The following is a 26,414-nucleotide window of genomic DNA, read 5'->3' as shown; positions in this document are numbered from 1 at the left end:
TTGTCAGTAGAGCTAAGGTTCCACACATCTCAACTCTGGGTCCGGGGTCCCTTCCACACGTCATGAGCAGTAAATCATGGTTGGAATTGAACAAAGTAAGTTCTGTTGGGGGAATGGCTTTTATTATTACATCACTAGAATGATACCAGTGATCATTGTAAAAATCTGACTCCCCGGTACTCTCAGAGCAGCTTCATCCATTGGGTCTGCCATTTTGTTATGTCCTCATTTACACCGACTCCTAAACAGATACCATGTTTGGAGCCATACTGGCACTGGGAAGTTGTCCCTGGCTTTGGATCTCCTAGGAAAGGTGACCACGTGCTTGGGAAGTACTCAAGGCTCAAATGCACGTGGTCAATCCATAAGTCCCCTGAAAGTAGTAAGACAAACTGAGTGGGGTGACCCCCTCCCCCAGTCTGTCCTTTTGTGACCCTTCTCCTTTTAGGGCTCCTCTGATGTTCACTTTAATCTGATTATACTTTGATGAAAATGCTGGGCAGGGAAGTTTACATCGTGATGCGCTGTCACCATACCTGATAAGGGGCCCTGTCCCAGTGATTGGGCAAGAAGAGAGTCATGGTTACTGCCTAAGCAGCTCTGCCCAGTGACTGGACGGGACAGAAGAGAAGCCAAGAAGAGAGAGGCTGATACATTAGGATTGGAGGACGGGGTCACCCCAGAGTAGAGAAGAAAACTAGAAGATACTTTAATAAGGAGGCATTGTTGCACTTAAAATAGTTATATAATGCAACAGTATATTTGCAAACAAGATTGTCCAGGGACAAATCTAAGCTCAGTGGTGACTGGGGGTGAAATGCGAAATATACCAGCAATCCGCACTCACAGGACATAAAACTACCTGGACGGTCTCTTCTCTCTGCCTGGCTTCCCCAAGCTAGCTTCTCCTCAGCCTTCAGATGTCAGTTCACACATCCCTCCCACAAGGACACTTTCCCTGAGCACCCCAAACCAGGCCTGGTCCCCCCTCTGTATGTTTCCATAGCAGCCCATGCCTTCCTTGGATTGTATACATCTCACATAGAATTCAACACTTCTTCATGTGATGGCCTAGTGTCTGTCTCCCTGGCCACACTGTGCCTTTTGGGGACAGGGTGTTGCTGCATCTAAAAGTATGACTTAAGAGGAGCAGGGAGACCATTTACTTTCCAGAGGAATGGTGTCTTTGCAACATTTTTTACAGTAGTAAGTTGTTATAAAGGTTAAAATTCTGAAAAGACTTCGGTGGAAGCCACAGGAAAGCAAGATCTTGAGACACGTCGAGAAGGTGGTCACAGGGTGGCGCCATTTTTAAGCACGCTCCCCACAGCACAAGGGGCAAACTCCCCATTCTCCACACCACTGAACCCTACCTACCCCCCAGGAATCACTTAGGGTAGTTACTCGATAAATATTGGAATAAAGAGGCAAATATGTATGGGTTACTTGATAGCATCTCAAATAATTAATGCACTTCAAAATGGAGGTGAGGTGTGATTTGTCTTATGTTTTCCTGAAGTGGTCCTTGAAGAACTTCCACTAAATGTGAGAAAATACTCTAAAGATTCGGACTGCCCAAAGTGTGATGGACTATCTGAGCAGGGATCAAATGGCAGGACCCAAGCAAAGACTCGGCATATCTAGTGAGCTACTATTAAGTGGTAATTTGAATACCAAGTGAGGAATTAGATTAGAAAAACTCAAAGTATCTTTCCAATACCAATATCCTGCTGTCTTAGGATTAAAATCCATATATCCCCCACTCAAAAATAAATTCCATAAAGGCAGGACTTGTTAACTGTTCATTGATATGTCTTTTGTGCTTAAGGCACATAGTAGCTGCTCAATAAATATTGTTGAGGAAATGAATTATATCAGTAGATATCAAATTCAAAAATATGTTTCTGGCATAGAATAGGTTCTAATTAAATGTCTATTTCATTGACAAGAGTCAAGCAGGCCATGAACCAAAAAAAAAAAAAAAGGCTAAAATTTGGCAGTATGCCCCCCAGTAAAAAGCTGTGGTTAACATTCTGACTAAGCACGTGAAGTCAAACTGCTTTCAGCTTTTCAGACCAGAGATCCAGGAGTGCGTATAAAATTGTATCAGCCAGGGACCTGACAGGAAACTGAATTAGTTCAGCTGGCTCAAATGGAGAATTTAATGAAGGGGTCACTTCATTAAAGGTGGTGTGGCTAAGGGAGCCAGCAAGGAGTGTGACGCACCCAGGGACTGAAGCAATGGCAGGCAGCCTTAACCACTGCTCTTGGGGACAACCCAGAGGGACCCCTAAGGGATAAGGGGACCCAATGAGAACTGGAACCATGGAGGTGGGGCTACCTCTGATGCAGCCACTGCTGAATACCTCTAGGCCTCTTGTCAGCCCCCTTTTCCATCTCCTCTACCTCATAATATTGGGGCTTCCCAATAGCCAAACCCAGCAGAAAGCCACCCGGCCCAAAGCCAGGCATGCAGACCTGGGCAGAGCAGGGCAGAAGAAGATGGGGTTGGGGATGGTGTCAGCACAGGGGAATAACTATCACATAAATCAATTTCGTTCTTCTTTTTTTTAATTTTATTTATTTATTTGAGAGAGAGAGTACACGGAGGGGAGGGACAGAGGGAGAGGGAGAAGCAGACTCCCCGCTGAGCAGGGAGCCCGATGCGGGGCTCAATCCCAGCACCCTGGGATCATGACCTGAGCCGAAGGCAGACGCTTAACCGACTGAACCACCCAGGCGCCCCTGATTCTACTTTGATTACACCAATAATATATATTCATTAAAGAAAATGTAGAGACTAGATCACAGTGGGTAATGAGGGGTCTCCCCCATAATCCCACCTCTCAACTGCTGGTATATTTTGGCTTTTTCTCCCTTCTTTTTCTTTCATGTACTTGTACAGGATTCGAAAACTTCTATTCAGAATAAACCAAAGTAAATTGGGTTACACTTGTTTCTTGGCCTAATTAAGATGAAACCTGCAGCCTAACAGAGAGCTCTGTTTCCCTTCCTTTGTTCTCTTAACATAAACAAGTTACTTCATGTATCTCTGTGGGAACTGGAAAGTAGGCAAGTGTTTAGACTCACAAAAACTTCCAGCAAATTTGGCTCTCAGCTTGGTTACCTTGTAATTAAATATAAGATGAAAGATGAGTCCAATGGAGCTCACTCTCCAAGACTGGGAGGGGAATCGAAGTGAAGGCAGCCCCACGTCGCTTGATTTTACTGTCAACATAAAGTTACTATCCACTTTTAATATCACTTGAAGGGCAGCTTGAATAGGAGGAAGGACAGTTTAGGAAGACAGAGCAGATACGTATGTATATAGTTCTTGTTACCTCTGATTCATAACACTTGTCACACTTGTCACTAACTATCTGATGCTTGTCCAGTCCTGCTAAGCAGGAACGTCCAGAAGGCAAGCCAGCGCCCATTCATTCACTGAGCCCAGCACAGAACCTGGCGTTGACTAGGTTCCCAGTCAGTGAGGGTGAGTGGTTGGCGCTATTAAAGTAGAGAAAAGATGTGAAGGGAGAGAAAGGGTCAGCAGGTTGTTGCTGTGTGTGCCAAAGTGCTAAAAGGCAAAGATCATCAGTACACACGGTGACAGATGTGTGTTTACGACCATTGTAATAATATACATCTCACCTGGCAGCCCTCTTTGCCTTCTTCAGTTTAAAAAAGAAATCCTGGAAGGGCGCCTGGGTAACTCAGTCGTTAAGCGTCTGCCTTCGGCTCGGGTCATGATCCCAGGGTCTGGGATTGAGCCCCGTATCGGGTTCCCTGCTCAGTCAGAAGCCTGCTTCTCCCTCTCCCACTACCCCCCTGCTTGTGTTCCCTCTCTCGCTCTGTCTCTGTTAAATAAATAAATAAAATCTTGAAAAAAAAATAAAAAAGAAATCCTGGAAAGTAATAAAGCATCTCAATCCCTTTAGAGAAAAATAAGTTCTGCTTTCCTGGAGTGGGATCTATCCTGGGCCCTTTAGAAATTTCTACGTGAATGGCATTGGTCTCGTGACTTGGCCCAGGAGGCCACAGGAATAACCCAACCGACCCCTCTTCAGTTCTAGAAATGAGGTAGCCTCCCCCGCAATAAATCCATTTGCTATTAAAGGTTAAGCTGTCAGCCACTGCGACCTTGAAGGTAGCCTTGGGATTGGGGGAAGGAGATGGGTGGTGGCGACCCCAGAGGATGGCAGGAACCATGCAGAAGATTCAGCTGCAGTTCAGAAGAGATTCTGACTGCCCTGTGCAGCTTGGCTGTGTCTCCCCCACAAGCGTCGTACTCACCTCTGCTGCTTTTGACCTTCGGCTCTCTGAACCAACCACCGCAGCCCTGAGTCTGCAGGCTAGCAGCTGGAGATGTCTACCTGGCCTCGTCCTTCCCTCTCACTCCATCACCTGGGAGTTGGGGGGTGGGGTGGGGGAAGCCGGCCAAGAGGGTTTGTCTCTGTCCTCTGCCAGCAGGTGAAATGGTTTTGCAAGCTCACATAAAGGTTATGAACCTCCAAGGTTGTTACTCTAAAACAAGAATCGATTCTTGTTTTAATTATGATTTTTGAAAAGAGTGCTACGGGATATCAATAAAGTGTCCAAGCCCTTTTTACAAGTTCAAGTACATTTTTTTGAAGAGTGTTTTCAGAAGGATAGAGTGTGTTGAATGCCTTTCGTTATGAATGGATTAGATGTGTGTTATCTCCCGGAGAAAAATGTGTCTGGAAACATACTGCATTCTTAGAGGGATAATTAGTTCATTGTGCTTAGCACAGCGAGTCCTTCCATGGTGTCCTTAAAGATGGGACTGATCTAGGATTGAAAGCAAGAGACGATTTGCAACATATTGCTTGCTCGATATCTAAAAATTGTTCAGTTCAGAAATAACTAAGACTTGATTTCATCGTCTCTGGACAATAAAGACCCAAATATCCTAATAGAAGAACAGAGTGAAAAACAGAGCTAATGATTGTCCTAGAGTCGGAGGAATGAGCCCATGGAGGAACTCCTGAAACAGCAGAATTTTAGAGCCCCGGAGTATGTGCCTTCCTTCCAGGCGATCTCAGCTGACTTTCATGGCCAACTAACATGATCGAGAAGTTAAAGCATGACTTGACTGCAAGGTAAAGAGTTGACTGTCAGAAAGTGTTGTGCATAATGGGCTTTGTGTGTTTGTTTCCTAAAATTCTTAAGACCATGACGCGATACTGACATTATAGTGCAGTAGGGGGTGAGGAATTATGTTTTCAGGTGGATGGTTTGAGTCCTGGGAAACCATTTATTATTTATAGTTTGGTTTCTATGATTAGATTCAATACTTCAGGGCTAACAAAAAAAAAAAAAAAACTTTCATTTAATTTCTCCTATACGTGAGTGCTTTTGTCTGCCTTAGATCTGTATCTTTTGTTGAGAGTAAACACTTTTTAAATTTGCAAAGACAAACTCACTTACCATTAAAATTACTTCACTTTGAGAAGAGTCTCTTAGAAAGAAAAAGAAAAACCAGATTAGCTTTTTTTGTTTGTTTAACAAAGTATATAGTTTGGTTTGTAGAACAATAGCAAGGCAGGATTTATGGTTAGTGACATTTTCTGGGTTTAGAGTAGGCTGTGTGGAAGAGTGTATATAGATTTTTAATAAACACCCGTGATGCAGAAGGGTGTTAGTACATTACATCTCACTTTCAGGAGGAAGGTCAGTGTGTCCTTCAAAGGGACATCAGCGGGGCTGTGAGGCACCTCTTGGCAGGCAAGCGGTTCTAATGTTTGTCATATTTATTCTGTGGCATGCACTCAGAAAAAGGTAATCTTGTGCCTCATTCTTTCAAATAAAAGAGTTCTAATAAACTAAAAATATTAAGAATGTTTTGTCAATGGCCTGTGCTTTAGAAAACGGTTGGCTTTACCATTTGTTTTGGGAAATGTGTTACGATGGCATTATCTCAAATTGCAAGATAACCAGGCCCCCACTCCAGCATTTTAATTGTTACGTTCTGTGTATAAAATATTAGTTGTGTTTTGAAGCAAAGCCCCTTGTAACTTCTAGCACCTTTGTATCTGAAAATGCGAGATTATTTTCTAAATCTGCCTTATCCGGTATTGATCATATAAAGCAAAATCTTTCCCTGAATTCAAAAAAACAGCGTGCGTGACTTTGTCCTTCTTCCTTTCACCAGGACATTCTTTCGCCCTTTGTTGCCCAGCTCCTTGGAGCTGTCGCAATTAGGTCAGACCTTGTTAAGCCCCTAGAACTGAGTGCTCTCTCTGTGTCCCCCGTCAGCCTCCCAGTCCTCCCCATTCTGTCCCATCCTGGCTTCTTCCTGAAAGGCCCGTATGGTTCCTTGGAAGGATGCGGTCACCCACGCTAACTCACAGGACTGTGGCAATGACACTCTAACCCTTCCCAGGGGAGATGAGAGTGTTAACTGACAACTTTTACCTTAAACCAAAAGGAGCTGGTTTCTCAGAGTAGAAGCTTGGGCCCTATGGCAGATTTCTGGGAAGGGATGTTTTTAAACAGTGGGGCTTTCTGGTCCTCTTCCAATTAGGCCACAAGGCTGGACTGCACTTGGCTGGCTGGCCGGTTCGTGCCTGCTGGCTGTGGACAAGCGTTCTGTGGGTGCTGCTCTTTCACCCCTGGGCCCCCATCCCTGGCGGGGAAACTGGGAATCGTTCCTGCACTTCTGATTGTGTAACCAGTGCTGCCCGCGAATGAACAAGAGCCGCTTTCCAGTAAGAGTATCTTTTTCACCCAACAAGGCATCAACGTGCAGTTTATCTGCGGCCGATCTCACTATCATTTACAAGGAGATTTTGCCGAGCAAACAGTCTTTTTACCTGCTGTTCATATTGGCAAATCAATTATACAGGAAGCAGCAGCAAGGATGCTAGTGCTGGTGCCTTTTGCACGTCTTGGGATTTATTTAACTCCGCACACAGAAGTCCAGCGGGGCCCCTGCAAGGACCGGTACCAGCTGGTGTGAGCGATGTGTGGGATCAGAGATGGGAAGGACTGGAAAGCGAAACCCTTGCAGAGTAAGGTGGAGCAGAGAGAGGGGCCTTAAGAAAACCCTGGGGCACAGAAGGCTCTTTTGCTCTCAGGTGTGAAAGAACCTTGAATGTTGCTCAAGAAATGTTCCTCTCCCTTCCCTTTTCTGTTCCTCTCTGCTGTTAAGGTCTCTGTATTGTCCCTCCTTGGGCCTTTGCTCCGTTCATGTGTTAATTCACTTAGCAAATATGTGGTACTGGGATAAATAGAAAGGCAAAAAGAGAGAGAGAGAGAGAGAGAGAGAGAGAGAGTGTGTGTGTGTGTGTGTGTGTGTGTGTATTCCCCGCTCTGAAAAAGCTAGATTTTTTTTTAAGTTAGATTTTAAAAGACTAGATTCAGAATCCTATGAACCACCCACGTTTCCAGGTGTGATAGAGAGTGGTTCCAGTTACTTGTGAGTGATATGAGCGGTGTTTCCTTCCTTAAGTTGATGATTTTGCTAAAACAGGAAACACAGGTGAAGTGACAAATGACTGACCCATGGGACCAAATACGCCCTGTGTTGCCCCCGCAAAGCTGCCCTTCAAGTCAGGTCACTTGTCCAACGGGGATGTTTACTGACCGCCCAGCATTCGCACTGGATACAGCCTTGCTGTTTTGTTCACTTACAATGTACGCAGCATCTCTCAGAAATGGCTTTTAAGAAATGTTTCTTGGCCGGGTGCCTGGGTGGCTCAGTCAATTAAGCATCTGCCTTTCGCTCAGGTCATGATCCCGGGGTCCTGGGATCGAGCCCCACATTGGGCTCCCTGCTCAGCGGGAAGTCTGCTTCTCCCTCTCCCTCTGCCACTCCCCCATACTTGTTTTCTCTCTCTCTCTCAAAAATAAAAAATCTTTTAAAAAAATTAAAAATGGGGGCGCCTGGGTGGCTCAGTTGGTTAAGCGACTGCCTTCGGCTCAGGTCATGATCCTGGAGTCCCTGGATCGAGTCCCGCATCGGGCTCCCTGCTCGGCAGGGAGTCTGCTTCTCCCTCTGACCCTCCCCCCTGTCATGTACTCGCTCTCTCTCATTCTCTCTCTCTCAAATAAATAAATAAATAAAATCTTTAAAAAAAAAAAAAAAAATGGAGGTCAGTATGGAGGATTAAGAGAGTCCCCAAAGGGGTGCCTGGGTGGCTCAGTCGTTAAGCGTCTGCCTTTGGCTCAGATCCTGATCCCAGGGTCCTGGGATCGAGCCCCGCATCGGGGCCCCTGCTCTTCAGGAGGCCTGCTTCTCCCTCTCCCACTCCCCCCTGCTGTGTTCCCTCTCTCTCTGTCTCTCTCTCTGTCAAATAAATAAAGAAAATCTTAAAAAAAAAAAGAGAGAGAGAGAGAGTCCCCACAGCCCAGGGAGGACCCTGCCTCACAAACTGCCTTTTCAGCATCTGTGATTTAGTGACTTCCGTCAAACTGGTGAATTTTGTGGGAGAGAAACCATTCCAAAAGTTGTCTTCTGAACTGACTGATCAGTTTCCACCAAAATGGCTTACTTAAGTGGCCTTGCGTATGTTCAGCCTTATTCGAGAGGAAATAGGCATTAAAGCAAATTATCCTATTATGTTGTTAGTTTAAAATCACTTAATAGGTATGATAGAAATAGCTATATTAAAGATGATCAGCTAATGTTATTTTCCATAACCACAAACGAATGCTTTAAATGAAACTTCTATTTAAAGGATTTTGATCGTTTGAAAGAGTTTACATTTCCGTGTCTATACATGGGCATAATCCATAATTTGAGTTTTAACTCCATGGTGCAGTCATACCAGTTTTCAGTAACATTTTGTACTTTTGAAGACCCTTCAATTAAAGAACTCAATATCTTTTTCAAATATGAGCATTTTGAGTCTTTCTATAAAAATACATATAGCATTTTAAGGACAGGTGGCCTTAAGGAAACCGAAATCCAAAATAATTTGTAAGTCTCTTGTACTCAAGTGTCAGAGTTCGATCCTTCTGTCTTTCCTACCTCGTACTTGTGAATTAGAAGATCACAGAATTTGACTGTTTTTCTAAGAAATGCCTATGAGTTTACATTTTAGATGTTTTTCTTCAGATGGGTTTTTAAACGCTGTTTTTTTAAAAAATCAAACTTAAATATATTCATGTTTAACGTTGCCTACTTAAAACTGTATTAAATGTCTCGTTAAAGGAAACCAAGTGCCCAAACTTCCTCCAACTGTGTGATTCACTGCCACCCGCAAACTTAAGTTTTAAAACTTACGTTAGAGATGTGTCCATTTACTTCAAAACACACTTATAATTCAGGAAGTGAACTTGAAAATATCAGCGCTCCTGAGATCTTGATTCTTTTGTGGAGTTTAATGAGAATGGTGGCCAGAGCCAGGAAGGTAAAGCCCAAGCCGCTTTAGGCGAGTGTGGGTTGTATTTGATGTTCACAAAAGAATGGCAGGCGCAGGGTGTTGCTCAGCGAAGTGTGCATTTTCAAGTTACCCACAGTGGGGTCTATTGTCCTGTTTCTCAATTGAATGATGTCATGTTTCATTTAAGGCTCTTGGTGATGCTGAAATCTGTGGTCTGCACACTAGGGGGGAAAAGGCAGTGAGAAAGTTGCAAATCAGGTTTTTGTAAAGCCTTTGTGTGTTGGGTTTTGAGAGATAAAAGCTGACTCATGCAATATTTCTACGCAAGGAGCTGCACGGACTAGTAAAGGCTTCTTGTTTTACCTGACTGAGCTCCCAGTGAGGTCACTGCATCAGCTGGAGGCAGACGATGTGGCTCAGCCCGGGGAGAGCACAGGTAGGTGCCCACGTGAATGTGCCCAAAGCACCGGTGCCCGTGCGGGGACAAACTCGTGCCTTCCCTCTTGGAGCAGCCGGAGACGGTCCACCGTGGGGAGAACCCATTGCAGGGGCTTTTCTTTACAACACAGTGCAGGGAAAGCAGCTTGCTGGGATATGTTACAACTGTTCTGTTATAAATGCGATCTATGGAAACAAGTTATCCAACAATGGAATTAGTCCAGAAGGTGATTTTTTTTCCTCTCTCTCTCTATCTGAACTGGTGTCTGAAATGGTTTTTGCCTTGTTTGGGTTTGGTTTTTTGATCTTTCCTTAAAGTTAGGTTGAAATATCTAGAGAGCTGGTGTTTGTGATTCTGGGGGGAAAACGAAAATCCCAAGTTGTTGTGCATCGAATGCCCAGTATTTTAATGTGCTTTCTTTCTGAGGTTCACTGCAGGCTGAGCAGGGGGGCTGAAGGGGGGTGGGGCGTGGAATAAATGTTTGTAAATTTCGTGCTTAGCAACTGTAGTGGTGAAATTTAGTCTGAGTGTAGTGGGAACCAAAGTTGAGGAAGTAAGTGCAATTTCCATTTTGAGTATTTATTGGTAAGAAATACTTTTGTTAGGAATAATCAGGGTGAAGGAGGCATGCATTGTATTCAACACTGTTGCACGTTGGAAACTGATTTTATTTTTATTATTTTAATGTAGTGATAGTTATATATTTCAAAGAAGATATATGGCATTCTTTTCCATTTATCATATTGAACATAAAAATCAATTATCTTAATATAAAATATTTAAATATTTGATACAAACTGAGGTTGTGGTTTTCATTTCTTTAAATAACTTTTTTCAGAGTATAAAAGCAATACACATGTGGAAGAAAGTGATATTTACAGATAAATATCAAAGGGAAAAAATCATCCATGCTCCTACTTGGTAAAACCAGTTCTAATATTTTATTATACCTTTCAATCTTTTTCTAATGTGGATAATAAATAAGTGGCATTTTAAATTCAAAATTGGGTTCACATTGTACATATAAGCCGTCCATTTTACCAAACAGCATATTTTGTCCATTTTCTACACCCTTCAGAATTTGAAAGGACATGACATTTAATAGTTTTATATTGTTCCTTCTAGATGTTTGTATTTACTCAGATCGCTATTGTTGACACTTTGAATTCTCTTCCTCTTTTTCCCTAAGAAAATGTTTAGTGTACTTTGTGGATGGATTTATTTACTCAGAGTGCTATTGTTAGTCACTTGAATTTCTCCTCTTCTTCCTCCTCCCCCTCCCTGCCCCCCTCCTCTCCTGAAAATGTTATTTAGCCTAATGCCTCCCTTTCAACTGTGCGGAAATGTTTTGGGAACTGAGTGCGTTCAATACAAATAGAGCCTTAATATATAGCTATCCTTGTTTAGTTACTGCCCTGAAACCAGTATTTCCACACTAACAGGAAGGTGCTATTCAAACTGAAGCTGAAGCATAGATTTTTAATCTAAATTAAAAATAGAGATTTTTTTTAATAGCCTTTGGCAGAGTCACTGAACTACGTGTTAGCATCCAAGACCTGGCATTAGTAGGATGGAGAAGAAAATTGCTATTTTGCAGTTCCTGTGTATGCTGTGGTTCCAGCTAGGAACGGACCTGCTGTCTATTTCAGGGTTGGAGTCGCATTCCAAAGGTTGGCTGGGATCATGGAGTCTGGCCACCTAACTTACACATGAGGAAACCTGAAACCCAAAGACTGTAGTACAAACCTTGAATGGAACAGGGCCAGGACATGAATGCAAACCCTCCAACCACAAGAGAGAGTGTTAGGTCCTAACCTAATTTCTGGCCCATCCTCTGAGCTCTTTCTATACACACAGTTGGGTACATATTCATTCCTTCACACACACACACACACACACACACACACACACACTATGTAGGCCCTTTTGGCTTTTAGCACATTGGTACTATTTGTTTTATGCAAGGAGCTTATGTTAAAGTGCATTTCCTGATCTCTAAGCGCCTTTTCTGCCCTACTGTTTTATGCATCTATACCCAACTGCAAAGAATAGTGGACTAGAAATCAGAAACCATAGTCTCTGATCCATAGTCCAACTTTGAACCCTCTCTGTTTATTTTTCTCCCCTGTAAAATTTTAAGAAGTAGTGACACATGTGAATGAACTTTGAGGCTTTAGTTTGTTTTGATTTGGGTTTTGTTTTTTTTTTTAGGATAATTTTGATGCAGAGTTAAAGCAGTGGCATATTATGGCAAAGCTAATCTGTATAATAGAGACTGTTCAGGTTATCTCTTGCTGCATAACAAATCAGTCCAAACCTAGTGCTTTGGAACAACAACTATCATTTATAATCTCTCCAAGTTTTGTGAGTCAGGAGTTGAGAGGAGGCTCTGCTCTGTGGTTCTGAATCAGGGACTCAAGAAATGCAGTCAGACGTGACAGTGCTGAGGTCACCTGGGCGGCTTCTCACTCACACGGCTGGTACCTTGGCTGGAAGCACTCAAACAGAAGGCCCCAGAACGGCTAGGGTTGCTTGAGCGTCTCTCTCCATGTCAGTGTGGTCTCAACACATGGTTTCTCCAGCATGTCAGCTTCAGGATAACCAGACTTTTCTATGTGGTGGCTCAGGGCATGTCCACACCCAGTTTTAACTAAAGCAAGCCTCCTTCTGTCTTCGTGCTCTGCCATATTCCAGGGCACTGCTACCATGTTCATGGTTCAGGCAAGGTCCCTGCCCCGTCTGGGTTCCCGTGGGAAGGGGAAAGAATGTGGAGGAATGATGACGAACGCTTGAGAAACAGATCCCCCCAAAGGGGCACTTATCACTTCCACTAGCGAGGAGAACTTGACCACCATGCTGTTATGTATGGTGGGAAGGCCGGGAAGTGTACTCAGCTGAAACTCGATTCGCTGAAGCCGACCATAAAGGTAAAAACAGCTGCATTTGTCTAAAAGGCCTTAAGGGAATTCCCTTTTAACCAAACTGGCATGCCTGTGCCCTTGAATATAGAAATTCTAGAGTCACCACTTAGCTGACGCACTTTATCTATTAGCTGCATTAACTATCAACTCCCGGAGCCACTGTATCCCTTAGTTTCCATCCATTGGCCTGGGAATCCATTAGTAAATTCCCTGAATATTTAGTATCAGACTTTACAGCTTGAAAGAATCTTTGTTTTTGCTTTCTCATTCAACCTCTCGCCTCTTGTTTGAACAAGAGCATTTTCGCAAAACATCTTTTCCCATTCTTGATCTTCTTGTACAAATACTGACTTAACTGACTTTTCTATGGTAACGCCATTTTTTTTTAACTATTTACTTTGGAAAATTTTTTTAATTTGCAGAAAAGTTTCCAGGATCGTCCAGAGTTCCTTTACGTCTTGCATCGAGCTTCCCCTAATGTTAGCATCGGGCATCACTAGTAATTCGGTCAAAGCTAAGAAATTAACGTGGTAGTGTGATTTTTTTTTTTTTTTTTACTTCTTTATTTCCAAAGAACTGCGGATAAGTATGAAAATCATGTTACCGGGAGTAAATACTCTGAGCATTAAGGAACATGTGAAATTGTGGTCCTGGCCTTGCCATTAATGGAAGAATCACGTTGGTATTTTAGAAATTCATGTTGCTATCCGGTGGCTTTTATCTAGTGAGCTATCCACTATCTCAGAGGTGTAGAGCGGAGGAGGATTCTCCGCAAATACCAGGTGTTGTCTTTGACATATAGCAATGTACATTTCTTATAACTTCAACTCTGAAAAGTTTTTTTCATTTGCTTTATTTGTATACAACTTTGAGGCTCTGCCTAAGACTGGCTGTGTATTAAATGGCTTTGCTGGCTGGGAGAAGAACTTCTTGCTTATACTTTAGTGTCTCTGTCGGTTTCCCCTTTTTGAGAAATTCACAGGCAGTATAATAAGGAACTACATCATTTTAGTTACTCGTTGGTCTTGAGCGCAACACGTTCTCTTGATTTCCATGACTGCCCTGCCAAGGAACTCAGACTAGGTATTTGAAGTCTAGAATAGCAATGAGCAGAACTTGGAAATCCTGATCACGTGTCAGCCCGCACTGTGCATAGAGTTCTGCCTTGCCTCGTAAAGCTCCTCTTGGGGGTTGTGACAGGGAGTGGTCAGCTGTGGACCCCTCTGTCCCCCCTTCAACATGTAAACATGGTCACGGGAAGCCTGGGCCTTACTTGCCATGGAAAGTTCTGCCTCAGCCCTAAATCGGCCTGAGACAAGTTAGAGCCCAGAAGTGCTGCTTTTGCTTCTGGCAGTGACATTCCAAAGGAGAGCAGTTCAAATGATGGAAGTTTGAGGAGCAAACAGAGAAAAGCCAAGGAATTAAATCTCTCTCACCTAGAAACAATTAGAGAGAGATTTGTCATGAAATAAAATGTGGGAAAGCATACCTATGTGGAGCTCTATAGCCATTATTTTCCTTTTCTTGAGGATGGCACAAGAAGGACTATTTTATGTTCATGGCTTTGAGGCTGACAGTATTTCTGGTTGTAAGAATCATTGAGACTCTAAGACCTTCGACTTGGGTTTCCAGCACCACCTCTGGGTTTACCAAGGATCAGATGGATCAAGACCTTCCAGGCAGGCAGAACCAGCTTCTTTCAGGATATTCACCGTCAAAAGACCCGCTGACGTGGGCCATCAGCAATGGTGGGCAAGTTCTCAGAAGATGCTATGTAATCTCACAGTGTTTGGGTTTTGGTAAGAAGAAAGAGAGGTTATAAGAAGAAAAATAAAGCATCACATTAGCCAAATGTTAATACAGCCTGTCAGCATCCTTCACTCAAGGTGGAGGAAGAGGCTTTCTTGCTCTACAGCTTTCTATCTGGGTGTTGCCGTTTACCAGGGGAATGATTACCCCAATATCTAGTACACAGTGACTGCCTTCACCTCTGTTGTTTTTTTTTTTAAAGATTATTTATTTATTTATTTATTTGAGAGAGAGAGAGAGAGCGAGAGCACATGAGAGGGGGGAGGGTCAGAGGGAGAAGCAGACTCCCTGCCGAGCAGGGAGCCTGATGCGGGACTCGATCCCGGGACTCCGGGATCATGACCCGAGCCAAAGGCAGTCGCTTAACCAACTGAGCCACCCAGGCGCCCCTCACCTCTGTTTTTATTAACTCATAACAATAATGGCATATTAATGAATGGAGGGGAAGAAAAGACAACCTCAGAATTGTAGGCACCTCTCCACTCACTATTATTTGAATAAAGATTGATAAGGAAATAAATGTGACTCTTACAGAACAATATAATGATCTAGAGGACTTCATTGTCCAACTAAAATACAATGCAGGCCAGATAGATAATTTGTAATTTTCCAGTAGCAACATTAAAAAAAGCAAAATGAAACCAGTTAAAATAATTTTAAGAAGATATTTTATCTAACCCATTATCCCCAAATATTATTTCACCCTGTAATTAATGTAAAAATTATTAAGGCAGTGTTTTGTACTAAGTGTTTGAAATCTGGCATATATTTTATCCTTACAACATGTCTCAGTTTGGACTAGCTGCATTTCAAGTGCTCAGTGGTCACATGGGGCTACTGGTCACATGTCAGGTACTGTGCTGACCAGGACAGCTCTGGAGACAAATATCAGTAATTGGTGTGCTATATTACGAAGAATAATCCAGACAGGGTGGAAGTTTTAAATTATTTCAAGGGAGGTGAGAACAAGACTAGGCAGTTTTTATGAGGTCCATTTCCTCATGTGAGAAAACTGTAATTATCTTCTAAGCAATGAATCAACATAAAAATGTGATCCATTAGCAAATTCAGTCTCATATCATATGAGACCTAGCATTAAATGTTTCACTTCTGTCCTTGGCAATTTTGGAAGGTGTTTAATTTGGGGCAGTAAGCTTGGTTAAATATTAGATACCAAATATCCCAAATACTCTATTTTATTTTATTTTATTTTTTTAAAGATTTTATTTATTTATTTGACAGAGACAGAGAGAAAGCACAAGTAGGCAGAGCGGCAGGCAGACAGAGAGGGAGAAGCAGGCTCTCCCCTGAGCAGGGAGCCAGACGTGGGGCTCGATCCCAGGACGCTGGGATCATGAGCTGAGCCGAAGGCAGCGGCTTAATCAACTGAGCCACCCAGGCGCCCCTCAAATACTCTATTTTAAAAGAGCCTGGTTGGCAGTCTGAAGAACAGGCTGGCCCAGTGGCCTAGAATACATGGCCTGGTATTAGAATATATGAAGCTTTACCTGGAACAGGGCCCAAATTCATGCTGCCATTTAAGATTTATCCATGAAGGGACCCCCTGTTGATCTGAGTTTCATATCCCACTTTTTCCCACCTTTGAAGGTGTGAAAGGCACTCTCATCCCTAGCAGCCCAGCATGGACTCCTCTGAAACACCTGGCCACTTCTATTCCCCTTTAATCCCTCAGTCTCAGTATTGGCTGGCTAACTTGGCATGAAAGTAAAGAAGTGAGTCTCTATTGTGTTCATTTCTACCAATCCTGATAATGGATATGTGCCAAGAGTTTTATAACTGTTATAGTTTTCCATACTGGAGAGAAGGTGTGTCCAGGTCTTTGAGGAGTAGGTTGATGTGGACCTTTCCAGATGCCCTGGCTTTCATGGACAGTATATCCAGTTTATATTCGGTACTAAATCATTGCCTCATTGGACCTTGGGAACCTTCAGAATAATCATATACTTCCCAAAGTAGTGCCCATTTCTGAAAGTGAGATCAACCGCATGGTTATGGTTATGATGGATGCCATCATGAGGGGAAGAAAACCTTGCTGGGTCTGCTTCTACTTTTGACTGCCTAGGACTTTCTTAACACCAGTCCCAAATGTGGGCAAGTGTCTTCTGCTGTAAGCACACCTACATGCCTGGCTGATTCTTGGATTTTTGCCATACTCAAGTTGGATCAGGCTTTTTAGGGCAAGTGCATTTTAACTACTATAACCAATCCATGTTTTATAGGCCATAAAGTTGTTATAGAGCAAGCAGAAAGAATATTGCAAAAGCTTTAAAAATTTGTGGCAAGTTTATACCATGTGGTAGTGGTTATGCTGATAAATTACTCATTTCCTACATATTTCTTACCATTCCTGCTTGTTGACCCAATTTAGTTCTTTGATTTTATATTTATAATTGTCATATTTGCATTATAAGTTGGCAGTAATATTTGCCGTGAATATAAACTATCTGGAGAAAGTTAGGATGTGGAAGGATACAGACTGGATGGATTCTTTATATTCTAGAACTATCGCTACCAGCTCTTTGACAATCTTTATTACAGAGCCAAACCAAATTCATGTTTTGAAAAATGATCATCATATTCTTCTTGTTGTGTGTGTTCTGTTATAAACTTCCAAACGTAAGTTGCACTCTTGTATTTTTCTAAGAAAACCCGTAGGCATGGATCCTGGTGGTAAGTAACCTGCCAAAATGACGCAAATGTCTTCGTTCATCACGCTCTTCATTGCAAGGCATATTGTTCCATAAACTTGGGATCTCATTAGGGAAAAACAATGTTGGTCCTGCCTTGCAAATGAAGAAGACTGGAACTTTGTGTGTTTCACCAAAATAGCTTCTGTGAGTTTTTCTCACGTAGGGCCTCAAGATTTAAATGCTACATAGATTAAATGACCTTTGGACTTCGCAGTTACTCTCTTCTTGTGCCCTCTTCTAAACACTAACGGCCCTTTCTCTTTAAAAATACATAATTTTTCTCATAATTGTTTCTATATTATTTAATTGTATTTTACCCTGCTGTGTTGTCAACTTGATGTGGGGAACGTTGTAGTTAATCAAGTATCCTCTGTAACAGTGTAACTTCATATGCACCACAAATGGGACGTCAATTTTGTTTTGTTTTGTTTTTTTAAAGATTTTATTGATTTATTTGAGAGAGAAAGAGAGCAAGCACAAGCAGGGGGAGAGGCAGAGGGAGAGGGAGAAGCAGACTCCCACTGAGCAAGGAGCCCGATGCAGGACTCGATCCCAGGATTCTGGGATCACGACCCGAGCCAAAGGCAGCCATTTAACTGACTGAGCCACCCAGGCACCCCGATGTCAACTTTCAACTAGAAATTGAGAGAAATGTGTTGAGAGAGAAAGTTTGAAAGGACGTATGGGTCTTAATAGTTTGGCTTTTGTTGCCCAGGATCAGAAAGTTACTGTCCACCCAACACTTTTTTTTCATGCCGTATCCAAGTGAAATGTGAAATTGTCAGCGTCCGTTAAGTAGTGGTGGATCCAGGATGGTAGCTTAAAATTTTGTGGAACGAGAGTGGGATACTTAAAATGTAGATCAGTGTTTTGTAAAATTCCATATGAATCATGCAGGGTGTGTTTTAAGCACATAAGAATCACGTGCAGTGCTTGTTAAAGCTGTCGAGTCCTTATGCCCTGACCACTGAGCCTTTGATTTGGTAAATCTGGACGGGTCTGCGTGTATGAGTCACTCCAGGTGATCCCACTTTGAGGCAGTGGCTGCTGGGCTTCTCGAACTTTACTCTATGCACAATGGCACTCGTGTCTTGTGAAAGTGCAGACTGAAGTTCAGCAGGTCTGGGGTGGTGCCTGAGACTCTGCATTTCTCACGTGTTCCCAGGTGATGCTTTAGAAACTCTGACTTTGCAACTCGACCCACCATGGGTGCCTTTGTATTTCCTTCTACAACGAACCCGCTACCTTTTTACTTTTGACCATATATACTTTTGGGCTAGGTTTTAACCTCCTTTAAACCTTGTCTGATGTGATTTAAAAATACTTACCTTGTCCTTTTTCTTTCTTTTGTTCTTTCCTTTAAAAAAAAATGAATATAGATGTGCACCCGTTGTGTCTTGAAGTGCCCTCAGCTGTAACAGAAACTCCAGGTCGCAAGGCCTCCGCCAGGCCTCCCCACACCCTGGAACCCAAGGCCATGGAGCTCTCGGACAGCGACCGCCCGGTCAGCTTCGGCTCCACGTCGTCCTCGGCCTCTTCCCGGGACAGCCATGGCTCCTTCGGCAGCAGAATGACCTTAGTCTCAAACAGCCACTTGGGCTTGTTTCACCCAGACAAGGAAGCCGGGGCCATAAAACTGGAGCTGATTCCAGCCGGGCCGTTTTCCAGCAGCGAGCTGCAGCGGGAAAGCCGGGCTGGGCCGCAGGACGCGGATGAGGGCGGCGACGTTCAGCCCCGGGCCCAGCGGGGAATGGAAGCAAGCGGGGCGAGCAGAACGGGGGCCGAGTCGGCCACCAGCCCCAAGCTCCTCTATGTGGACAGAGTTGTTCAGGAGATTCTGGAGACCGAAAGGACTTACGTGCAGGACTTAAAAAGCATCGTAGAGGTAAGGCAAACTTTCTTCTTTGGTTCTTTTAAAGCTTGTCGTGCAGGATAAATATGCTTGCAAAATAAAGAGCAAACAAAGCCAGGGATCAGGGATGTTTTGTCTCCTAAGACACAGGAGTAGGGGGAATGTTTAAACAGAGCATCACCTAAGAGGAACCCGAGGTCCGTATTCGTTGTGTTAAAAATCCTCTTCATATTTGCAGTAACGCACTAATGATGTGTTAGAAGCAAGAACAAGGGTGCCAATGCGCCCACCAGTAGATTGTGTTAATAACTTCTCCACCTGAGAGCTCCAAGTGCTCCACAGGGCCTGGAGCAGGACTGGAAGTGTCCTGACTTGCACATGTCAGGTGTATCCGGACTGAATCCATCCGGCTATCTCCACCTTAATCACAATTGTCTACTGGTGTCTGGGAGCTTCCCAGACAGGTACTGATAACCTGTGTCCCACCTCCAGAGACTGTGATTTCAGGGGCTTGGGGTATGGCCCCGGCAGAGGGCTGGTGGAAGATCCCCAAGGGATTCAGATGAGCTTGGGAGCCACTGTTTGATGCTGTTCTCTATTGGTTGGTGTTTGGGGGAAGGTAGGGAAGGGAAGAGAAAAAACATGGGCTTTGTCTTGTCTCGGGCATTTACTTTCTTTTCACTTTGATAGTGAACAAGTTTGCATAAATTATTTGACCCCATGTGAATTGGGCTCAGCTGATGGGCCAGATTAGGTACTCTGGAAACTGAGTTATGAATTGACTTTGATTTATGGATAGGTTTTTAAGGATAAAATAAAAATTACCAGAGCAGCTCAGATACTAACTCATTCTCAATTAATGATTAAAAATATGAATATTTTAAAGACAAATTTATATACTATAAAGCTGGACCCACATTGCTGCCTGGGAATATACCAAGTTCTTTGATTTGTTAGTGCCCTCCTCCTGTTTTAGACTTTTAATCTAAAATGTTTCAGAGTATAGTGGAATATTTGCTGATGAGCACATTCTGCACCAAATACATGCATTCTTAGAGCTTTAGAAAAAAAATTCTGAGGCATAATTGTGTGTTGAGTTCCATAAATGACAGAACCAGACACTGTCTACTAAAAATAGTTATGACATAACTTCCTGGTAAAAATAGAAAAATCAATTGATGCTCAACCAAAACAATATGGGATACCAAATGTAGAATACAGCAGGCCAATTTCTTTTTAATTTCAACAATGATGTCATTTGTACTTGCGAAGAAATACCTGTGAAACTGCCAATTTTGCAACCTCTCAGGAAATCCATGGTTGTCGAAGCTTGCTTTGGTCTGTCCTTTTTCTTTTCTTTCTTGGAAATCTCTCCACCTAACCAAAATTCACCATACTGAGAGAGAAGCCGTAAGTTACTGAACTGATATTCCACGAACACTGTTGTTTTTTTCTGAGGCTGGTTGCTAAACCTTGGTGAGAGGAAATGGGTAAGATCTGAACAAAAGGGGACCGATAAAGACAGGATATTTTCTGCTAAAAAAGTTTCAGTAGAAGTTCTATTCCAAGCTGCCCAGATGTTCATGCCCTTTTTTTTTTTTTTTTTTTCATGATTGGTGAATTGACCATGTTTTACACTGGGGGTTGGTGGACTTTTTCTATAAAGAGCCAGAGAGTAAATGTTAGGGTTTCTGGGCCCTGAAGTCTCACTTATAATCGCTCAGGTCTGCTGTTGTAGCTCAGATGCAGCCACAGGATGTCAATGAATGGGTATGGATTTTCCAGTAAAACTTGAGGGTGAGGTTTGACCCAGGGGCCATAGTTTGAGGCTCTGAATTGGTGCCTGTGTTTCATTAACTCTAAAATGAGACTAAAAAGTAGTACCCACCTCATAGGATTAGTATGAGAATTAAAAAATACATGAAAAACTCTTAGGACAGGATGTGGCACATTGTAAGCAGTTAATAAGAGGAGAGTATCCTCAGCAGCAGCCTCCTCCGAATTTGCTGGTTGAGAGTGGTCACCATTCAACTATACTGTGTTTTACCTAAAGCCTTTCACAAAAATAAAAGTTTGCTACAGCAGACATTTAATTAGGAAAAAAATGTAAACCGGTGATCCCAGCATTACTATTTTGAATGCAACTGGATTATTGCCAATGAATCCACTGAAAACCTGAGGTGACAGTTTGCTACAGCAGACATTTAATTAGGAAAAAAATGTAAACCGGTGATCCCAGCATTACTATTTTGAATGCAACTGGATTATTGCCAATGAATCCACTGAAAACCTGAGGTGACACATAAGGTGACACATGAGGATGTTGGGAGGAAGAGTATTTGGGGAAGAAAAGTCCCAAACGCAGTGGGAGGCACCCATGTAGGTCGAAGTAAATGCTGCTTTGTTCCAGAATTCACCAGAATGCTTTGGCTTATTTACCCTCTCCACCTAGAAAAAGCCAGACTCTTTAGATGAGGGATTAGCTGTCACAGCCTTTTCTTCACGTACTTTTGTTATGGGGCCACCTCTGTTTCTCAAGATCACAATTTTCACAGAATGGTGAAACTCATTTTATCTAGTTCTTTCCTTGATGAAGAATAATCAATTATTTTTCCACTTGCAGCAACTCTACCCAATAAAGACTGTGAAAATCGATATTCTTTTAAAATACAAAGTGTCGATTCCATTCAAATGTGTTTTCCTTGATCCATTCCTAACTTATTTTTATAATTCTGTAGCCGACTTCTCTCAGATCCTCAATTTTTCAAATGCAGAATTTCAAAATGGGAAAAGAGCTGCTCATTAACAACCTGCTAATACAAGTTCTCACCACACCTAAGGGGTGGAGCTTGTTAGTTGGCTCCTTCTCAGCAAGAATTATTTCTGAGGGGGGAAAAAAAAGTCTAAGCATTTATAGAGATACTGGTAAGTCATGATTCATCTGTGCAGGAGCACATTTCTGATTTTCTGCACACTGCTTAACGAATTCCGTCTAATGCGCTTCATCCTCAATCAATTTCCCCTGTAAGTAGCGCCTTTTATCCATATACCACATACATCATCCCCACAGGTCAGGTTTAGATTTGTTTGTAGGATTTATAAATGGAAACATTTTTGTGAAAGATCACGGATATATACATAGATTTAAGAGACATTAACACAGAGGCGCCTGGCTGGCTCTGTCAGTGGATCATGCAACTCTTGATCTCGGAGTTGTGAGTTTGAGCCCCACATTGGGTGTAGAGATTGCTTAAAAATAAAATCTTAAAAAAAAAAAAAGACGAGAGAGAGAGAGAGAGAGAGACATTAACACCATGTGCTTTGACCTATTCAACTTGGTCCCAGAATAACTGACTTCAGAGAAGAGATCCTTCCAACCTTATCTAGGCAAAAGAATCCCCAGATGTTGGTTACACCTACAAAGAAGGTTATCTGCCTTTCTTTCCCATATGTAGAGAGATTGTACTAATCCCAAATATATAGGTCTTTTTCCTTTCCCATTTCCTGAGCATTTTAAAAATGTTATTGTTCTTATCCCTATTGCTGTTTATTTCTTGCATTCCTCCCCAGATCCTTTGTTCTGAGCCCCCTGCTCCTCCCTCCCCCACCATGGCTACTCCATCCTCTGCTTCTTTGCCCGACATGCTAGTCATCTAATTTTATACACTTGACATTTGAGAGAAAGAGGGAAAGAAAGAGAGGTGAGATCTTGACTGTCCCTCCTACTCAAAGGAACAATGGAGCTGTTATTTCCATTTCTGTATATGGTTCCTAATAGCATTCACAGATAAAATGAGGTAATAAATAAGAAAGCAAGTTTTAAAAGTTAAAAGTAAAATAACCAATGAGACAATTTGTGGAGAGATAGAAATCCGTGGTTGGAAAGTAGAAAATAAGGATCTCTTTCATGTTTAATGGAACTTTACAATGACTGAGTAGGGACTCTCATGGGTAGAGGGGGTTTCTTTAATCTTCCTAAATGATCTATAAAAGAGCCTTTGAAAGCCTCATAAGATTTGGCCCCAGATATACTTTATGGCCTGTTTTAGCCTTTTAGGAAAGTTTTTAAATAGTTCATAATGTTATATAATGCTGTGCAATTAGAAGTTAATTCCCTACTACAAAATATTATCTTTGAACTATAAGCGATGCTACATTAAATCATCTTTTTTGGACATTGAGGACATGTGTATTTAGTAGGAAAAAGTGGGTAAAGTACTAAATGTAACAGTTTATTTTTTTCTATCATCTTCTAGAGAGCTAAAATTCTTTTCAAGTACCTTTGTCCACACAGTGTGTTTAAAAGCTGAGAAGTGAGTATCCCAGCCTTAATGTTTTATTTTTTTATTTTTATTTCTTAAAGATTTTATTTATTTGGCAGACAGAGAGCACAAGCAGGGGAAGCAGCAGGCAAAGGGAGAGGGAGAAGCAGGCTCCCTGCCGAGCAGGGAGCCCGACGCGGGGCTCGATCCCAGGACCCTGGGATCATGACCTGAGCTGAAGGCAGACGCTTAACAACTGAGCCATCCAGGCGCGCCCCCAGCCTTAATGTTTAAAACTTAAAGAGCCAAAATCTTATTAAACATAGCTTTGTGGAGAGCATTCAGCATTGTTCAAAAGCTGTAGCTGAACAAGGATTAGAATGTTGATCTCCGACCCCCTCCCCCCCCCAAGCTCTTATGTTTTATCAGTCTACAGGGACTCTTTGTTTTAGTGCATGATAGTGTAGACAGTGTCAGGGTAGGTGGAGGAAAGAAGGATGCTTTGCACATGCTTGCTGACGTGAAACACACTGAAAGCTATTCTGCCCATTGCCATGGCTTCCAGAAGAGGTTGCTCTTAGTACTGGAGACACCACGTTAGTTGGAAGAATAACCTTACACATGGGAAGCAAGCCTTCTCTCAAATCAGCAGAGGGGAAGAAAGAAACCTAGTGACCAGTCCTGAGGAGTCTATAGGGCCTGTGCACCAATTTCTCTGTCTAGAGACTTAGCGTAGAGACTCAGACTCTGATAGAATGGAATCTGAGTTAGCTTTTGTCCAGGGCCACCCCTCCCTCCAGGACAAGGCTGTCGATTTGGATGTGGTTTTCTGATGAAGTCTGGCTTGCTTTGGATCCTGTTGGAGAAACAAGACTGTTTGGTGTGGAAAAGGGGCAGTTTGTGTCTCTACCACTCTCTTCCCTTAGCCATGAAAATAGGATTCTCTGTGGGCATCTCCTGGACCAGCCATAACTGCTTAGGACTGTGGAGAAGAGGAGAAAGGTCTTGAACTAAGAGAGAAGGCTGTTGAGAAGAGGTGAACTGTCATGGCTTTTATTACCCTTTTATTTGCAGATGTCCTCCCTAAATACTTTCCCTCCAGTATAAATAACATTTATTATACTGATGCTTTTTATGAGGTCGTGTAGAGTTTTTTGAATACCGGGGGAAATATGTGTTCAATGCTGGAGTGTAGGACTTGGCAGGAATTGTTTTTAATGAAGGCTTGTTATGTGGGTAGATTTCATAAAGAACTTACACTGTGGGATTTGGCACAATTTAATGTACCTTTTTTTTACGTGGCATTTGAGTACTATTTTTGAATGTCTCTATTTGTTTTTCCCTCCAAGGGCTTTTATCATAAAACCATTTAAGATCTATGATAATTTAGAAGCAAACCTGTTAAATAGTTTTCTGCTTGTGTTGGAGCTATTCCTTAAACAGCACATCTAATTGCTGTACATAATCCCCCCAGTCTCACTTTGACTATACATGTCCAGATCTCTTTATTATTGTTGTTGTTGTCATCGTGTTCCCTTCTTCCCTCCCCAACCTCATTCTCCTCTCTCGCCACCTCAATGACAAAAACTTAGAAGGTAGAAACACAGTGATTTCTTTCCACTTCTCTTTTTGTTTGTTTTTATTGAAGCGTAATTGACATACAATATCCTGTTAGTTTCATGTGTACAATGTAGTGATTTGACATTTGTATACATTGTGAACTGATCACAATAAGCACATTTACCATCTACCATCATACAAAGTTAATACAATATTATTGACTGTATTCCCGGTGCTGTACATTACATCCTCATAGCTTATTTATTTTATAACTAGAAGTTTGTACCTCTTAATCCCCTTCACCCATTTCGCGCCCCACCCCCAGCCCCCGTTCCCTCTGGCAACCTCTGTTCTCTGTACCTGCGAGTCTTGGTTCCATTTGGTTTTGTCTGTTTTGATTTTTATATTCCACTTGTAAAAGTAAAATCACATGGTATTTGTCTTTCTCTGACTCACCTATTTCACTTAGCATAATGTCCTCAAGGTCCACAAATGGCAAGATCTCATTCTTTTTTGTGGCTGAGTAGTATCCCATTGTATATATACACCCCATCTTCTTTATCCATTCACTTATCTATGGTTGTTAGGTTGTTTCCATATCCTCATATCCATATCTATTATAAACAATGCTGCAATGAACATGGTGCAGATATCTTTTCAAATTAGTGTTTTCATTTTCTTTGAATAAATACCAAGAAGTGGAATTGCTGGATCATATGGTAGCTCTTTTTGAGGAAACTCCATATTTTCCGCAGCGGCTGCACCAAGTTGCGTTCCCACTGTGTATGAGAGTTCCCTTTTATCTACATCCTTGCCAACACTTGTTGTTTCTTGTCTTTGATAATAGCCATTCTGACAAGTGTGAGATAACATCTCATCGTGGTTTTGATTTACATTTCCCTGATGATTAGTGATGTTGAGCATCTTTTCATGTGCCTATTGGCCATCTGTATATCTTCTTTGAAAAGTATCTAGGAGCGCCTGCGTGGCTCAGTCATTGGGCGTCTGCCTTTGGCTCAGGTCATGGTCCCAGGGTCCTGGGATCGAGCCCCTCATCGGGCTCTCTGCTCAGCGGGAAGCCTGCTTCTCCCTCTCCCACTCCCCCTGCTTGTGTTCCTTTTCTTGCTCTCTGTCAGATAAATAAAATATTTTTTAAAAAGTATTCAGATCATCTGCCCATGTTTTAATCAGATTGTTTGGTTTTGTGTTACTAAGTTATATGCGTTCTTTATGTATCTTAGATATTAACCCCTTATTAGAGATACGATTTGCAAATATTTCTCCCATTCAGTACATTGCCTTTTTCATTTTGTTGATGGTTTCCTTTGCTTTGCAGACGCTTTTTAGTTTGATGTAGTCCCATTTGTTTATTTTTGCTTTTGTTGCCCTTATCTGAAGAGACAGATCCAAAAAAAATCAACTAAGACTGGTGTTGAGGAGCTTACCGCTTACTTTTTCTTCTAGCAGTTTTATGCTTTCAGGTCTTACATTCAAATCTTTAATTCACTTTGAG

The 26,414-nt window shown here is 42.3% G+C and overlaps 1 protein-coding gene across 3 annotated transcripts in view; it reads left to right on the top strand.

Moving 5' to 3' along the window:
* PLEKHG1 (pleckstrin homology and RhoGEF domain containing G1) overlaps positions 1–26,414 on the top strand; it is a 223,763-nt gene that overhangs the window by 113,397 nt on the left and 83,952 nt on the right. For 2 of the 3 annotated variants that reach the window (XM_036072988.2, XM_036072989.2), the window contains one exon: positions 18,607–19,112. In XM_036072988.2, the coding sequence (XP_035928881.1) occupies positions 18,705–19,112 (408 nt within the window). In that variant the 5' untranslated portion in view covers positions 18,607–18,704. Of the gene's footprint in view, positions 1–9,984; positions 10,013–18,606; positions 19,113–26,414 lie in introns of those variants that run through there. The other variant, XM_078054575.1, reaches the window with a different exon arrangement.

Source organism: Halichoerus grypus, chromosome 9 (genome assembly GCF_964656455.1).
Source record: "Halichoerus grypus chromosome 9, mHalGry1.hap1.1, whole genome shotgun sequence".
NCBI classification, from domain to species: Eukaryota; Metazoa; Chordata; class Mammalia; order Carnivora; family Phocidae; genus Halichoerus; species Halichoerus grypus.
Note: the sequence above shows the minus strand (reverse complement) of the source record. Positions and strands in the feature narration are given on the sequence as shown.